The sequence below is a fragment of the Tympanuchus pallidicinctus genome, unplaced genomic scaffold (genome assembly GCF_026119805.1).
Source record: "Tympanuchus pallidicinctus isolate F22 unplaced genomic scaffold, pur_lepc_1.0 scaffold2, whole genome shotgun sequence".
NCBI classification, from domain to species: Eukaryota; Metazoa; Chordata; class Aves; order Galliformes; family Phasianidae; genus Tympanuchus; species Tympanuchus pallidicinctus.
Genome location: NW_026294721.1, coordinates 44,402,261 through 44,419,875, shown reverse-complemented (window position 1 = coordinate 44,419,875; position 17,615 = coordinate 44,402,261). Strand labels below are relative to the sequence as shown.

The window sequence follows — 17,615 nt, the reverse complement described above, 5'->3', positions numbered from 1 at the left end:
CTTTTTCAGTCACCTAGAGCCACTCACCCCTTTCTGCAAATGTAGTAAGTGTAGTCATCCTTTCACTCCCCTATTGCAGCGGGTGCATCACCTCGAGGAACCATCCCCCGAGGCTCGACACTTGCCAGAAGCAACTCGTGCTGAACCGAATTGCTCCCAGGCCCCGCAGCCCCAAACCATCGCCCTGCAGCACTTCTTCCCGCCTCCCCACCGCGCATGCGCGCTGCGCGCCCCCTCCTCCCGGCGGCCCTCGGCGGAGTGCAGGTGAGTGGCGGCGCCGGGCCCTCACTCACCCCTCCTTCCCTCCTCGCCATCACCCCGGTCTCTCTCGCCCCTCACTCTGCCCTATGAACAGTTCCTCGGGTGGCTGCAGCAGCCCCAGCCCGTTTCGAGGGAGAGGGAGGTAGAGCGCCGGGAGGCCGCGGCCCTCAGCGGGGAGCACTGCGCGGCTGCTGGGCCCAGCCCCGAGCGGGCTTTGCGCCCTGAAGGGAGCCCCGGGCTGCGAGAGGGGCGGCGGAGGGTCACAGCAACTCTTGTGTTTCTTAAATGGTGGAAAAAATTACCTGTAGTCGTCAGGGAGGGGCTCCGGGCGCTTCCTTTCTGCTCGTGCAAAAGGGAAGTGTGCCTTCTGCCCATTATAACCTGCCCTGCCCAGGTGTCTTCTGTGTACTGATGGGTTCCATCTTGCCACCCCCCCGGGCCGCTTCCTTATTGGTTGCTGGGAAATCGCAATTACAGAGGTCTCGTTAAAGGATGTGCAGGCGGTTCATCTCCTAGTTCCTATGTATCCTTTTCTATAATTCTCCTGTACGATGAGACCGTAAAGGTGAAAGAATGCAGAGTTATAGAGTGTTCTGTGTCTGTCATAAAGGCTGCTGGGAGCACAAGCAGTGCATATTTTTACACAGAAAAGTACCACAGCAGCTGAAATCCCACACTGAATGCATGCAGGCTTAAATCTTAACAGGTGGGTGTGCTCTGCTTGTGACGGAGGTGAAGCTGTGCAAGGTTCAGTAGCCTTCTGGAGATGAAACATTGGATTAGTGTGAGGTTGTTACTCTGTAATCCATGTTTGAACTCTTATCTATAAATTTGCTGTGCTGAGATTGCACCCCTTGTTTGTGCACAGGTGCTGAAAGAGTTTACAGCTCAAATACCACTCCTAGGCTTACAGCTCCAGGATAATAGGCTATTAGGAAACAGCTTCTTGGAAATTGTTTTGCTCACAGTTTAATGCTTCCTAGGAAGGGCTGGAGTAAATGCTGCTGTAGGGACCATCAGACTGCTGTTTTTGAATTGAAATCCTCGGTATGAGTCTGCTCTTTTCTTACAGACATGAAGTACCAGCAACCATTTCTTTCGCTTTTAGTGTGTATGTCAACATTTTGCCCTGCTCTTGAGAGCTGCATGGATTTGCAGTGTTTTTTATTTTTTTGTTCTACTTTTTGGGCATTCCCAGGGTTACCTTGAATAAACAAAGTGACTCTTAAGTACTATTTTTATCTGTAAAGCGGAGTCCTTCCTCACTATGCTGGGGATCCTGATGAGTTTGGTTCATAGAATCATAACTGCTAGAAAAGTCCTCTAAAGATCACTATGTCCAACCCCGAATGCATCCCACCATGCCCACTAACCATGTTTCTCAGTGCCACATCTTCCCTCTTCTTGAACACCTCCAAGGACATTGACTGCACCTTCTCCACGGGCAGCCTGTGCCACTGCATCACCGCTCTTTCTGCAGTTATTTCCAAAATAAGATTTTATCTCTGCTTTGCAAAACATTGTTACGTGTCCTTTTTCTGTCACATTTTTTTTCCCTGAAATAGCAGCCTTCATTCGCTGTCAGTGCCTATGGCACTGCTGTGATTTTGATTATAGAAGCAGCTAAAAGCTTCTTCTTGGTTTTACATTAAGAGAGCTTTTTATCCACCCATTTCAGTTTTCCAAAATACCTGTGTGACAAGTAATGCAAACCAGTTGTTATGCCTGCCAGCGTTTGCTACCGAGAACCTTGGAAACTGTTTAAGCACCTAGGAATCCCCCAATAGTGCTAAGATAACTTTTTTAAAGTTTTTTAAACCAGAAAGCCCAGTGGTTTCAAACAAGCTATACCAGTTATGCATGTGGTATCTGAATTTTGTTGTTACTTTAATTTTCAGGTCTACTTAATGAGAATTAAACTAAGCATAGGCTTGCAGTGCAGCATGTAACTTGAACTTTCCCATGTTTTCATGTAACCTTGTGGGAGGCAGCAGCACCATACAATTACCTGCAGAGACTCATCAGGCTCCATTTTAACCAATTAGTTCTACACATTTGCATGTGCAAAATGATATATGTTTATGTGCACGCATTCTGTTTGTAGTTGTTTTCCAAAACTCCCTGCTCTTAGAGCTACATATTTTGCCTTTACAGAAGGCAAATCTCTAGTCTGCTGTAATTAACGGGCCCTTTCAGTTCCCTGATTAGATGCCTGTCTGTCCCTGCACAGGTAAAAACATGAATTTTGTCTGCCTTGTATGTGAGTAACCAAAATTACATACGGGAGTGTGGGTAAAGCCTTACCCGTATCTTTAATTCTCCTGGACATTGGGCTGCTTCTTATTTTTCTGACTTCAGTACTGGGACGGATAAACAAGCGCTGGATCTACCTGTGTCACAGAACCCCTCATTTGAGCACTTCCTCACTGCGGTTGTTACAGAGCCCTTTTGTTTCTTGTATCATGGGTGCATCTTTCTGCTTGTGGCAGCGGAGGCAGGAGGACAATCCTCTCCCAGGTCAGTGTCACAGGGGAGGATCCTTTCCTTGTTTCCTTCCTTCGTTTCACGAGTGACATTCCTGTCCTGCTCGTGGCTGATGCTCCCATCCCCTTTAGCTGCGAAGTTATTTGAGGCACTTTACTTACACTGAAGGCAACTGCTCTGTTTTATGTTCACTTCAATTTCAGATGATTTGGCCAAGATGACTGAACCTAAAGCAGTTCACTTTGGGATGTTCCTCTTAGCTGAACAAAGCAGCTCTAATGTAAGGGAGCTCTGAGCTACCATCTCTGCTTGTTTGAATATGTGCAGTAGTAAAGAAGGGCTCAGATGGGATCCTTGAATATCAGCTCTGGCCAGCTGCACGCTGCCAACACAGACATGACAAATGTTCTAAATGTTTACAGCTCGAGAAGTAAAATTGCTGAGCTGATGCCAGCAAACAATGGTGAGCTGTAAACAGGGAGTAAGGCCTTTTTGCATCGGTGAGTTTACTCTTCTATGAAAAGTGCAAAGTGGCTGCCTACAAAGTAACAACCGATGATGTTATGAATGAGGTACTTCCTTCACATTCCTTAGAGCCAATCATTTATGCTGTGGAAGTGTGTAGTCAGGCTGTATACAGGCCAGAGCTCTTCACTGCTGAGATGAAAGGAGGGTTATGACTGGCTGTGACAACGCTTCAGAGAAGAAAGCCTCCATTTGGGTGCAGTGTTCAGCCAGTGCTAACCTCACCTCAAGCAGCTGGCTGCAATTATTGCATTCTTGTTTATTTGAGGGACATCTGAATGGCTTTTCTGTGTCAGTCAGTGGATTCTGAGTGCATAATTGAGAGAACGTTGTGCACACAAACCTAAATGCTTATTAAGCCTCCTAGCAAGTGATGCTTAAACTAGTGTACTTCTGCATTGCTCAGGAGTTGAAAAATACCACTTTCTTATGCTATTCCTTTAAGTCCGTGCAATGACAAAATAATTTCTCATTCCAGTTCAGACTAGGAGGAAGAGTAGGCTTGGTGTTGAAGTACACTGACCTTCACTGACTTCTGCAAGACCTTGCAAAGATTTCCGTTTGCTGTTCTGATTAAAGGACTACTAAAACTCATTTCTGTTCTGTTTAAAGTATAAGGACAGTAAAGGCTGATTGCTGGGTGTTTAAATCAGCTCAGCCTGATTAGTTTCAGCAAACTAAATATCTCTCCTTGTGCCAGGTTCCTGATAGACTGCAAATACATGACCTTAATGTTGTGTATTACATCTCATAGTATTATTTCCGTGCTTAACTCTATATAAGTGCACCATTTTTATATGACAGGCTCTTTATGGCATTGGTTGTTGACATACGTTAAATGTCTGGTCGTAAACACTGCTTGATTTCTTTAATAAATGATAGGAACATTGGCAGTGATATTTCTAAAGTCTCATGCAAGTTGGTAGCTTTCAATTATCAGCAGGCAGCTGGATATCTACAGTGACCTCCATTTCCTACAAAGGTGCAGCTGTCTCATAATCTCAGCTGCTGTTTTCCACAGATGATGATGGTTTGTTTGAAGACTCAAAATGTGAGATACTGTAATTAAGACAAGTCGAGGATTAATGGACAGAGTATCTGAGTGATTTGGGAAGCAAGAAATGTCACAGAAACAAGATGTTCCTGAATTGGTGACGTGGGGGAAGAACAAAACTCTTACCCAGGATATTAATATCTGTCACGAAGTCTCATCACAGTGAAGCCACAGTGTGTCAGACTGATCAGTGTCTGAATTATAAATTCAGGTATTTTAAGCCTGTTAACTTTAGTGCCTTGAAGAAACTTCTTTTTACGTGAGGAGTAACCTACTGTCATGTGGTCTAGTATTAAATGTGGAGGTTGGTGGCCCTGCCTCTGGCAGGGGAGCTGGAGTTCGATGACCCTTGAGGTCCCTTCCAACCCAAGCCATTCTGTGTGCCCGCACACTTACTTGATACTGCCATGATTTATACTGAGAGTTTCCTGGTACGTGTGGTTCCTGTAACTGTGATTTGCTCTGTGTGAGGGGACCAAGGCCTCCAGTTTCTGCTCCTGCAGAACCAGTACTAAATGTATCAGTCCACATCTGTGCTCTTTTCATCCAGATGATTGCTCAGACCATCTCCAGCAGCTTCATTTTATATGGGCATCCTATAAGGACAAAAACCATGGTTTACAATCAGCAGCCACTTCTACAAAGAGCCACATGCGTGTGGAAAAGCCATATGCACAATCAGTTAAAACATGCAGATAAATTTAGCACATAATACCAACTGAAATAACCTTATGACTTATGAGCTGCAAAGCATTGTTTAGTCATCAGTGGCAGTTCTGTTTGAAAGCAGCACTTCTGCTCGGCTATAAAAGTACCATTGTTTGTCTGAATAACACGTGACGTTCTTGAAAACTCTTGTACAGTATTCCAACTTCGGTCTTTTTCTTGGATATCTTTTACAGGAAGGATGCCTTGTTTACTGCAGCATTAGTAAATATTCTAAGCACGTTTCATCTCACTGTAACCTGCCTGGCTGACTGCAGCCAACAGCATTGTGACTGCACAGGATGTGGAGCTGTCAGTAACGCTGAGACTGAGGCCATACGATCACCTGGAGTCACTTCCTGCTCCTTCTGATGCATGAAGAGTTGTAAATGTATTCAGTGGCACGGATACCTCAAAAATATTCCAGAAGAACAGTAGTTCTGCGCCCACCCACATGACTTACACCTTTATTTTAAAGCTTTGTTTTGTTTCTTCAGTAAGTCAACTTCCTCCGGTGCCAGAGCCCAGAAGCAGAAATCACTGAATTAGAGCAAGGATCATTTCTTACTAGAATGCACAGTAAGTTAACCAGCAAATACCAAAACAAAAGGTATCCCAATATAATAGAGGAACACACTACTCAATATTCTCTTTGTGTTTGTCTTTTAACAATTCAAATCTGTTGGTCTCCTTTGCCAGAATATAACAGAACTCCAGTAGCTTGTAACTTGAATCAGTAACTTCATGCTTTCAAGTAGTATTTCATATTTTTTTTGTGGGCTTTACCATCTTCCACAAAGCATGTGGAAGTGGGTGCACAGCCTAAATCTTATTGACTTAATGGGATGCAAATTGTCATGGGTGTTAGACACACAGAGCTGAAACTTCACATATGTTATCAAGCTGCAAAACTATGTGCTCTTCCCTACTGCTTGAGTTTTATCTTTTTATTTAAAAGGTGGACTTCAAACTTAGCCAGGCTGAAGGTCACAGTATTAGAAAGAGTATTTGTGTGACAGAAGCCAAAGTAAACCTTCTCTCCATTTTCTGTGGTATCCCAGATGTGTCTTTCAATCCTGGGAAAGCTGTGATAGCAGAACAACCACAGCTCCTTTGTCAGAACTGCATGAATCTTAAACAGCAAAATAATCTTCAGCTATGATAGGCTGGGCTAAAATAAAAGCTAGCAGTGACAGACTTTTGCTGGATGCTCATTTTCATGCTTTAAACATCCATCTTTGGGCTAACATTGAGTAAAATGAAATCATTTTCATTCCAGGATTTTTTCTTAAACATAAATTCCTTTACTCTTTCATTCTTGCTGAAACAATGTTATAGTGGTTTTATTTTTATATACTGCTTACATATGCATAAATACAGATAATACTTTGGGATTGCTCTAGCTGTTGAGATTGAGGAAAACTGAGTAATAAGTTATGTGCAAACATACCTGTCAGGGTATGGCAAGGGTCAAATCAGCACTCTGTCTCTGGCAGCCATGATGAGATGAGGAGAGAAGCCCATCTGCCTGTGATCCGTGGGCATTCTGCTCATCTGCCATCCACAGATGTTCGGTGAGGAATGGCAGAGGACACGTCACTGCCTTTCCTCCTTCATATCTTTTTTCAACAACTGTGGGGAGCAAGTTCATAAAGGCTTTTCCCAAAGGTACCTGCATATGATTTGCTGTGGGTCTCTTTTCCCCTCTCCCTCTTCCTGTTCCCCTGAATAAGATCAGAGGTAGTCATTTTAGAATGTAATCTGATGGTGGATACTGACAGTACTTGATATCTCCTCTGTCTTTTTTTGTGTGTGTGTGTGCTTTTAGACAGGAAGATGAAAAGAACTTAGCTACATTTTAGGACTGACTCCTCATGGGCTGGACTTTGTCTTGGTGGGAATATTTTGACGGTTCACGCTGCAAAAGACGAAACAACCAATGGCTTCAGAATCCATGGTCCCAGAGCAGGCAAAACAACATCCAGTGAAGGGAAAAAGGCGGCCACAGCAGCAGCAAACTCGATCTTCCAGCGGTGATGGTGAAGATGATATCTTTGTATTCGAAGCAAACGAGGCTTGGAAAGATTTCCACAGCTCTCTTCTTCACTTCTTTGAGGCTGGAGAGCTCTGCGATGTTACACTGAAGGTGACAAAGACCACCCGCATTCATTGTGTTTAACAATCTGAAGACTAAGTTATAAATGCGTTGGAGATGGCAGTGAGTTTGCGCAGGGGTATGGAAGCAACAGAATCCTTGAGGCATTTGTAGATAAGCTCTTAGATTTCTCGTCATTTACGAAGGTCACAACTAAAATGTAGACAATTAAGATACTGACAATCCAAGAGAGCAAGTACATGACTCACCTCACCCAGTTTGTCCTGCAAGGAAGTTCTCATGGTTGATTTATTTACTACTATGTGATTTCTGTGTGCTTCCAGCTCCTTGCAGCCTCTCTGTTCACACACTTTGATCCCAAATTTTATCCGTAGTTTTGCATTCTGTGTTTCTGTGCTAGATCTTTTGTGGGCAAACAGGATTTCTGTAACAAATCTAACTTTCAGTGTTCTCCTGGGAAATAAAAAACCCTCAATCACATTGTTCTACAACTGATCAAAGAGGAAACAAAAAGGAGGAAACCAGTTTTGTTATTCTTGCACAGTGTTATTTTAAATGCATTCTTTTCAGCTCAGCTTTTTATTACTTACGTCATGATCACAGGAAATTTGTAACTACCATTTGCAGCTGTGGCTGCCAGCACCTACAAACATTAAGTATTTCTTAGTTTCTTAGTACTGCTTCTTTCTGCTACAGCCTTGTCCTACTCTGGTGGTCAGGTTACACATGAAATCTGCTTGGGATGCCCTGGTCTAACGTCAGCAGTGTGAGGGAGACAGTTCATTTGTTTCAGCAAAATACAGAAGCTCAATGTATATTGGGCCCAGAAGTCTACCTTTCCAGCTTAGCTGTCTCTTATAGCTGGAAGAAAATTACTGAAACTAATGTTTCAGTTAAATAGTTGTGTTCTCTTTTTTTCTCAGGTTGGTACAAAGCTCATCTCCTGCCACAAACTGGTGCTGGCGTGTGTTATACCTTACTTCAGAGCCATGTTTCTTTCCGAAATGGCTGAAGCCAAGCAGACGTTGATTGAGATCAGGGACTTTGATGGCGATGCGATAGAAGACCTCGTGAAGTTTGTCTACTCCTCCCGGCTGACGCTGACAGTGGATAATGTCCAGCCACTCCTGTATGCTGCTTGCATTCTTCAGGTGGAACTGGTAGCAAAGGCGTGCTGTGAATACATGAAGCTGCACTTCCACCCCTCCAACTGCCTGGCGGTCAGGTCATTTGCAGAGAGCCACAACCGCATTGACCTGATGGACATGGCCGACCAGTACGCTTGTGAACATTTCACTGAGGTGGTGGAATGTGAAGACTTTGTGAGCGTCTCACCTCAGCACCTCCATAAACTGTTGTCCTCCAGCGACCTGAACATTGAAAACGAAAAGCAGGTTTACAGTGCTGCTATCAAGTGGCTGCTAGCCAATCCGCAGCATCATGCCACGTGGCTGGATGAAATTCTCGCACAGGTAGGGCGGGCATCACTGATTTGGTTCTGTGTAAGCTGCTTTTACTGAGGAGGATTTTAAGAAGAAAAATGTTTATAGCAGTTGGTGCTTCGTCTTGTATTCACGGTTATTGACAGTGCAAGCAGGTTGGGCCTTGGGAATATCAGCACCAAGTTATGTTACTCGGTTTCTGTCAAGAGAAAGATTACTTGCTGTAAGGTCATCAGCAGAGGGAGGAAGGGGAAATCAACAAAAAGCCACATCTGTGCCACAGCACAATATCCTTAGTTTTACACGCGGGGAGGTAGAGAACACAGAGCCGTTGCTGCATGTGGCTCAGTGTTACTACAGCCCATATGTAATTTCCCTTGCTGGTAAGCGTTTGTACTTAGAAAGGAGAACAAAGCCATTGAAGGGGCATTGAAGGGTTAGATGGCTAGGGATAAGTCCCCAAGTGATGCTACTTCAAGAATGTTTGTATACATAAATAACAAAAGGCCAAGATTTTGCAGACCCTTTAAAGCTAGGGTAGTACTGCTGATTACCTGTAGGCTCCAAAAGGAGTCTGCAGTTTAATCCCCTAGGTTTGTTAAGCATTCACTGCTGAGAGGAACCTGTAATGCATCACAGGGTCACTTGGATGAACACCCAGAGTCCTTCCTGTCAAAACGTGGACTGTTACAATTAAGCTCTGCACATGCTGATTATGGAAGCTTAAAATCAAGCATTTGAGATAGGAACCTGCCCTGAGGAGGAAGAGGAACACATTGTGTGCTGCAGACTGCCACATGCATCATAGTAAATGGGAGCAGCTGGGGGTCTCACAGCTGTCCCTGAACTCCACTGGGAACATGCTGCATTCATTGTATTTGCATCGTGGGAGTAACAGGAGGTCTGCTAACATGGTGCTGTTCTTGTCTTGACACAGCATTTTTAATTTTTCCTGTAAAAGACCACAACTGTTTAAACAGTTTCAGTTTAAACAGTTCAGTTTTTGGTGCAAAAAATCTGGAGCAAAGCACTGAAAAAGTAAAACCCTTACTGTAAATAAGGGCTGTTTAGCAAGACATGTAGAGCCTAGAGTTGAATACAATGTTATTCCTAGCAGAAAGCAGGACTAGGCTTCCTAACAGTGGATGTCACTCTTAAGGGCTTTCCTGTTATAAGGTTCTGAATTTTCATCAGCCTGGAGTTCTTCATCCATCCTTAACCTCCGGAGTCTATTAGCAAGGCAATGGCAGTGCTTTGAGTCAGCCTCAAATAAAACAGTGCCAAACAAAATGAAGAAACAGGGTTGAACCCAAGTGGTTTAGGAAGAATTGCAAGGGAGAGGCAAGGACACTTGTGTAACAGCACTGTTCTGCTTCTCTGAGAAGCTCCTGAGATGCTGGGTTTGTCCTTCACCTTGCTGAGTTACCTGGGAGCTCATTGAAAGCAAGACACTGCTTTACTTCAGTTTGCCACCTTCCAGACCTGTCCCACTTGCTGGCCTTCCTTTTGACACCCCACTTCAATTGTCCTTTATATTCCTCATTGCTTCTCCCAAAAGGACAAACGAAAGGTTTGCAGAAATAAATTCCTGTGGGAGGGATGTTTCAAAGTGTTTTTTTGAGGCTGATCTCACTTCAGATCTGCTCTGTCCTTGGGACTGCTCCAGGCAGTGGCTGCTGGTAGTGGTCTCACCCAGGCAGCCTTGCCATCGTGCCTGACCACCATCTCTTCTAAGGAAGGATAGAAGAATTTGAGGAAACACCTTGGTAATAATGGCCCTTAGGAAAACTGAAGTCTGTCTATGCAGTAACAACCTCGGTGTATCGACATCTGCCAGTACAGTTACATCCTTACAGTTCTCTCTCCTTTATGTCCTGTGTCATCCCACTATTTTCACATTAATCTTTTCAACAGCTTGAACCTTCTCCTGTTGTTATATTCCAATGTGAACCCCGTGCCAAGATTTTATATGTTTATGTTTGAAAAGACTGTACTTACTGCCTTGTAGTTCTCTCTGCCACCCAGTCTGTCCTCTGCTCCCTCCAGACTTTGGCAATTAGCTATAACTGGTTGTTTCATTTTATCACAAGGTCTGGCAAGCCCTCCTTAGAGAATGATGTTCCTGCACCAGAAATACCTCCTTAACAGACACTTAGTTCACCTTACAGGGTTTCCATTCTGGCTTGCCATTGCCACACTAATCTGCAATGTGCTATCCCAGTAGAACTGCAGACTGGACTGTTTCTGGCTCGGGAAGGAAGTGCTCACGCCCCCCTGGTACGGGCAGCTGCCCTTCTCCTTCCTCCACTGCAAAGGCACTTGCCTACAATCACAAATGGTCGTGGCAAATAATTGTCACCAAAAATAACCCTTTGTATTAGGGTTAGTCTGAAAAAGAAAACAAAAGCTGCTCTTCTTCCTGAAGAGTGTGGGGCTGACAGTTGGCTTGCAAGTTGCAGTCCTTTATGTGTACGTCACTGTAAATGGCCAGTTCAGTTTAGCCAGTTACTCCAACTGTGTTCATTTCTGTCAGGTACGACTGCCTCTCTTGCCCATTTGTTTCCTTATGGGTGTTGTGGCAAAGGAAGAGATTGTCAAGCAGAATCTAAAATGTAGGGATTTGCTGGATGAAGCAAGAAACTACCACCTTCACCTGAGCAGCAGGGCAGTGCCAGACTTTGAATACTCCATTCGCACAACACCAAGGAAGCAGACTGCTGGTAATTAAATGTGTGTCTGATTATCCAGTATGGAGTGGTGTGGAGAAAAGGCAGCGTATCTGCATAGGACTAGACAGCTTGGTGGAAGTTAATGCTTAACTGGGAAAGCCATTATGTCCCTCTGGTGATTAGGTTATGGGCTGCACTTTCTGTACAGAATTTTGGCAGTTTCTTTGTTTAGAGCAGCATTTAATCTGATTGGCTAGAGCTGTTAAAAGCATTATGTGCAGGCAGTAAGCAGAAAGCTGTACAGAAACCAGTGGACATACACCTCTTGGTGCCAGAAGGTTGAGCTAGCTGTTAAATTGTGCTTAGCCAACACCAAAAGCAAGTGATGCATGTTAGACTGCAAATTCTAATTTTTATGTTCACTTAAGATGTAGCAGTCAGTTTCTCTCCCTAAGCAAATCATAAAAAAGCCTGTTTAAAATACACTTTGCTTTTACAAGAGAGTAGACAGTTAATTGCCCTAAAAGCATGCCAAACAAATGCCAAAGTCCATCATCCCATATACAGGGCAATTACTGCGTCCCTTGAAGTGAAATATGGCTTCTCTTGAAGTATGTAGTTTACCATCTATTCTGCTGTAGAATTTTATCTCTATTTTCTCTGCCAGCTCTCTGGAAACCTCCTTTGTCTCCTCCAGGTGTGCTGTTCTGTGTCGGTGGCAGAGGAGGATCAGGTGACCCATTTCGCAGCATTGAGTGTTACTCTATAAATAAGAACAGCTGGTTCTTCGGCCCTGAAATGAACAGCAGGAGAAGACACGTGGGTGTAATCTCTGTGGGAGGTCAGTAACCCTACTTGGGCAGCCTTGTTCAAAAGAGTTGCTTGGCTTATCAGTTGAATATTCTTCGTCGTCATAAAGCTTATTCCCCATGAAGAGGAAATAATTCTAAAACAATATCTGAGAGCATGCTTACTGGAAACCCATTACTGCCAACTGCACACAGCCTGATGCCTTAAGCGATGTAACCTTTTTCAGATCATTCCTAAAGAAATGGAGTTGCACAGCAAGGCAGCTTGCTAGTTACCCTGAGAGAGAACTTGCTAGTACTCATATGAGCTTCCTTTGCATTTAAATCCATACAGACCAGCCAGTAAGACTGTGAGGACAGACCACCCTTTATTTTTGGGTCCACAACTTCTGCCAGGCCATGGCAGCTTAGTATCCATGATGCAACTCCCCTCTGTCCACGGTAGCCCCTGCGTTGCTGCAGAAGAGTGGAAATCTTTCCAAAAATAAAAACTGTGGAGGGCCTGAGGTAAACATCTGAAATTGACCCGGCCTGCACTACTTGAGTTATGGGAAGATTCTCTATTTGCATATCTCAAGATTTGTGAAAAATCTGTGATAAAACAGATCTCTGATTGCTTAGAGCATGTAGAAGTACAAAGTCCTTCCGTAATAAAATCCTGGTAGTGAAAACCTTTAAAAACATGACCCCTGCATTTGGGCTTGTTGCCCCACATGTTAAATGAAAACTGAAATGTTACCAAGCAACCTCCGTATCCAAATATGCGTATGCCCTTTCAGGTAGAGTTTATGCAGTGGGTGGACATGATGGGAATGAACATTTAGGAAGCATGGAAGTGTTTGATCCTCTCACAAACAAATGGATGATTAAAGCATCAATGAACACAAAGAGGTATGTGTGTCATGATCCAGCATGGTATAAAGTTTAAGTCCTACTCCGTGATACATCATTCTTGCTACTGCTGAAAACCTGTTTGTTCTGCCTTTATACAAGTTTCCAGACTTTGCTATTTGTAGGATTTTTTTTCTATGTTGTGACTTAAATACAATGCTTATCTTCTGCAGAGCAAACAAAAATCTGCATCATACACTTGCATATATCACATATTTGTGATGATTCTATGATTCTATGATTTGCACAAACACAAAGTTGTGTGTAATATACTAAGTATTTCAGTGCAGAACTGCATAATCCCCCTCTTGAGGGAGAAGCCCTGGCTGCTAACGTGGGTTATGCTTTTTTGCTTTCTAATGCCACTCTCAGCCATTTTTTTGGGTTTTTTGTTGGATGGCTGGCTTCAGAAATGAAGAGAAGCTTTTCCATTGCAACTGTGCTTACGTTCTGATAACAGATAAAGATTCAGAAACTGGTTAAGTGGTTTTGTGGTATTTTATCTCTTTTAAACAATGATAGTTCCACCAGCATGTGTGTAGTAAAATGCTTCACAGCCAGGGAACGTCTTCCTTCTGGCAAGGTTCAGTTGTGGATTTCTATGACATTTCTTACTCAGGAAGCTGGGCAGAGCCTTGCCCACACCCTGCTTCTCCAGCAAAAGGAGGTGGTCACAGAACACCTTCTGGAGTGAAAACTGCACGTTACCTTACACTCTGTGCAGTTACACGAGGATTTTCTCAATAATTTCTCTAATGAGAATACATTTCATTTCACTGTACTGACTGCACTTTGAGTACGGATAGATCTCACAAAAAAATCTCCACTTATTTCAAGGTACACTTAATAAAAATCAGAATTCAGTGATCTAGTTCAAGCACAGGTTTGTCTTTTGGAGCGTATTTATCACCCCTGGAAAATTAATTCCCAAGCCATAGGAGCAGCTATACCAACAAAGCTAAAACCAGCAGATACATCAAATAAGATCAGAGATGGAAGATTCAGTACCAAGGAATAGCAATCCAATAACTGAGAAAACCTCAAATATCCAAATGCTTGAAAAGAAGGCTTGGACCTTTGCTGACATGCAGTTGAAACAATATTTTCCATGCCCTCCTGCTTTTTTCCCTCCTTTCTTTTTCAAACCAGAGCTTCTCTTTTTGCAGTCTAAACATATTCTAGCTGCCGTAGTGCTGTTTGTGGATGACCAGGACATACAGCTGAAACTGAGGTAAAGATAAAACACTAATGGGATGCTGTGAACACTAGAAAGACTTTTTGGACAATGATGCAACACTGCCATGGGTGTGCAGAGAGTCGGTCACACTTATGGATCAGTGTTACAAACCCATTACTTCATTACTTTTTTCCCATTACTTTGAAAGTCTTACCGGTCAATTAACGTTGCACCTGATGTCTTTCCCATCCCCTTTAAGGATATGCACTGAGGCACTGATTCTGTGGTTCTCTTAGGAGAGGAATTGCTCTTGCTTCCCTCGGGGGCCCCATTTACGCAATAGGAGGTCTGGATGACAACACGTGCTTCAGTGATGTGGAAAGGTACGACGTCGAGTCCGATCGGTGGAGTGCGATAGCCCCCATGAACACGCCCCGGGGGGGGGTTGGCTCCGTAGCCCTCATGGTGAGTTTGTTTCCTCTCAGGTCAGGGCCAGGATCCAGGGCTGCTTTTCAAATATTATGTAAGTTTTCTAAACAAACTTTCCTCCTATGCAACTTTTTCAGAACCACGTCTACGCTGTGGGTGGCAACGATGGCATAGCGTCTCTTTCCAGCGTGGAGAAATACGATCCTCATTTGGACAAGTGGATGGAAGTGAAAGAGATGGGCCAGCGAAGAGCCGGCAACGGCGTCAGTGAGCTCCATGGTTGCCTGTATGTTGTCGGTGAGTAGGCCAGGGCCCTGTGTTGGACAGAGCTGTCCTGGACGATGTGCTCCTGTGCAAGGGAAGAAAGCATAATGAGGACATGCTTGAATGCAAGAGTGGTAGCCAGGAAATAAGAAGCTTAGCTTGCGCACGCCAATGGGAACGCGTTACTGAAGTCATTCAAGGATTTGTTTCCTGCTTTGGTTTTCAGCAGTGGCTTGTTTTGAAAGCACTGCAAGAAAGCATGTCGACAGTGGAGAGAGCTGTTGGATTAATTTTCAGGTGGCTTTCAGATTTGGTTAAAAACGTAGACCCAGGGTACTAACCCACTGCATGCTAAGAAAAGCCCTGTAATGCACATCTGAGCAATCACCACCACTGGGAATGGCCAGATAGCAATATATGGTGACTCTTTGCAGGTGGCTTCGATGACAACTCTCCACTGAGCTCCGTGGAACGCTTTGACCCACGCAGTGACAAATGGGAGTACGTCGCAGAGCTCACAACCCCAAGGGGGGGAGTTGGCATCGCAACACTGATGGGCAGAATTTTTGCAGTTGGAGGTCACAACGGCAACGCGTATCTGAATACTGTGGAAGCATTTGATCCCATAGTTAACAGGTAATTCTCTTTTTTGTTTGGCCTAAAAAAGCAATCATATCCGCCTACATGGAACTCAGCATAACAGCAGCAGTGTACAGTAACTGAGTAATACTCACATAAGGGATGTGGGAGTGCTGCTCATGTCACTGGGTTCTTCTTGAAATAATTAAGCACATCCTCCTCCCTCTTCCTCCTCCCGGCCGTCCCTCATCCTGTTGTCTTTATTCAGTGAGAATCTGTGTTCCTGTGGAGGTTCCAATCTGATTTTCTACTAACCTTAGTGGAGAAGTAATGAGAATAAATGAACAAAGTGTATTTTTATACACTTAATAGCTAGGTTCTATAATAGAATTTCAGAAATAAATACTTCAGCTTGCTCTGAAAGGACACAGACTTACTTGTCTTCTCCTTTGCACTGTTCTCCAGGTGGGAACTCGTTGGCTCTGTGTCGCACTGCAGAGCTGGGGCAGGCGTTGCTGTGTGCGCCTGCCTCAGCAGCCAGATCCGTGATGTGGGCCAAGGATCCAGCAATGTAGTTGACTGCATGTGAACTCAGCTGCCTCCTCCAAATTCCATGGGAACAATCATACAGAAGCACTGCAGAGCTTTTAAATATGGTGGTTTGTGTGGTAGGTTAAGAAACACAGTATGGTTTCCTTGTGAAAATGTTACCTTCTGTGACTTTTAAGCTTTTGGTGGCTTTCTGACAACAGCAGTATAGAAGAACCTGTGAAAACGTGGGACAGTGGTGTGACTTACAGGAGGTTTTACTTACCTGCTGAGAGCTGTAATTAAAGAGCCATTTGAGGCAGCTGTTGCAGGGACTCAATGAACTGCAAACCAGGCGTGGACAGGTGAGGAGTGAGCAGTGGGCAGCATCACTGAGCCTCACCTGACAGCCCTGCTGTGTGTTTCCTGAAGGACTGGAGTGCCATTTATTAACATAACTAACTTATTATCAGGAATGCAATCTTAAAACATTTCCTAATCATAAAAGAGCTTTGAAACAGAACTTTTCAGGTTCTCCCTGGGCTAACTGGATACAGATGTTAACTGCCCACCTGCTGTGGGACTGCTGGCTGTGGAGGAGATGGCAGCACTCATCCTGGACCTGCCTCTCGAGGGCTCCTTCAGCCCCACGCACTTGTTAGAAAGCTGAAAAGACTCTCAAAGCCTGAGCATAGTGACTGGAATACTGACATTCTTTTATCCTTAATAAAATCTGTAGTAATGACTCTCTAAAAGGTTCCATTTGTGGAGAAATCACTACCACAGTAACAGCTGAAGGCTTCAATGGTCTCTGAATCCCTTTTGTCACAGGAAAGGGACACACACAAAAGAACTTGCAGTGTTCTGTCGAGAGCTTTAAGTGCAAGTCTAGCTGCTAAGCCCAGCTTCAGGATCCAGTAACAAACGTGGGGTAACAGTTGAGGTCCTAGGTCCTTAGGATTATTCAGCCAAAAAAAATCTCAAAACAGGTAGTGCAGTTGAAGCTTTCAATCAGCAGCAGGAAGAATGGAAAAAAAAAGCAATACTTAGATCAAGGACTAAAAAAGGAACTCAACACTGCTCTGTGCAAAGGCGACACAGTCACAGACCTTGACTGCAAGGTCTCATCTGGCTGGAAAGACCTCAGCATCCTTTTCTTGCCCAAGCACGCACAGAGCAGGGACTGATAGTTGTCTGTGACCACAACCCCAAGTTTCTGCCTTGTTCAGGTGATAGGAGAGCAGCAAATGTCTGTGCCTTCAGTGACAGGAACTGGGTGGGTTTTAAGGTTCCTTCCAACCCAAGCCATGCTGTGGTTTTGTGATTCTATGAAATGAAGCCTTGTATTTTCATTTAGGTTGAATTGACTTGTAAAACAAATCTTTGTGTCACTGCAGCACCATGTGCTGCAAACCCAAGTACTTTATTCCAGAGGCTCCACTATGTTTTGCTGGCTGCTTCTGCCACATCTGTATTTGTTTTCTAAACCTTTGCATGGTTTCTGGCAGAAAGTACAGCATTCCTAGCCAGGAGATTAAACTAACATTTGTAATTCTTTCCTGGCTCTGCCATCAAGCTCGATGCTGCTGTCACCTCACAGCATTTTTGGATGCAGTGCCTTGGCTTGCAATTTGAAAGCTGTTTTGGCACCAAAATCAAGTCCACAGGCTGCTGCAAAACTG

At 44.1% G+C, this 17,615-nt stretch overlaps 1 protein-coding gene and 1 long non-coding RNA gene across 2 annotated transcripts; one reads left to right on the top strand and one right to left on the bottom strand.

Annotated features, from left to right (window-relative positions):
• The first annotated feature begins 177 nt into the window (after positions 1-177).
• KLHL8 (kelch like family member 8) lies at positions 178-16,688 on the top strand. Its single transcript, XM_052683021.1, has 12 exons — positions 178-264; positions 2,620-2,778; positions 5,227-5,608; positions 6,858-7,175; positions 8,069-8,617; positions 11,121-11,307; positions 11,954-12,097; positions 12,845-12,956; positions 14,430-14,598; positions 14,700-14,859; positions 15,261-15,462; positions 15,871-16,688. Exons 4-12 carry the CDS (start codon positions 6,969-6,971, stop codon positions 15,992-15,994), a joined length of 1,854 nt encoding a protein of 617 aa, XP_052538981.1. The 5' UTR covers positions 178-264; positions 2,620-2,778; positions 5,227-5,608; positions 6,858-6,968; the 3' UTR covers positions 15,995-16,688.
• On the bottom strand, positions 14,815-15,953 carry LOC128080639 (uncharacterized). Its single transcript, XR_008206822.1, has 3 exons — positions 15,843-15,953; positions 15,561-15,720; positions 14,815-14,911 (listed from the first exon to the last, which is right to left on the bottom strand). It is a non-coding gene; the product is annotated as an uncharacterized LOC128080639 (long non-coding RNA).
• Positions 16,689-17,615: the final 927 nt, after the last annotated feature.

Excerpts from the sequence above, each read along its gene's own strand:
- KLHL8 (XM_052683021.1), top strand. The coding sequence starts at position 6,969 with ATGGCTTCAGAATCCATGGTCCCAGAGCAGGCAAAACAACATCCAGTG. Across the intron at positions 14,599-14,699 it reads TTGGCTCCGTAGCCCTCATG|AACCACGTCTACGCTGTGGG; the intron begins GTGAGTTTGTTT and ends CAACTTTTTCAG. Across the intron at positions 14,860-15,260 it reads TGGTTGCCTGTATGTTGTCG|GTGGCTTCGATGACAACTCT; the intron begins GTGAGTAGGCCA and ends GACTCTTTGCAG.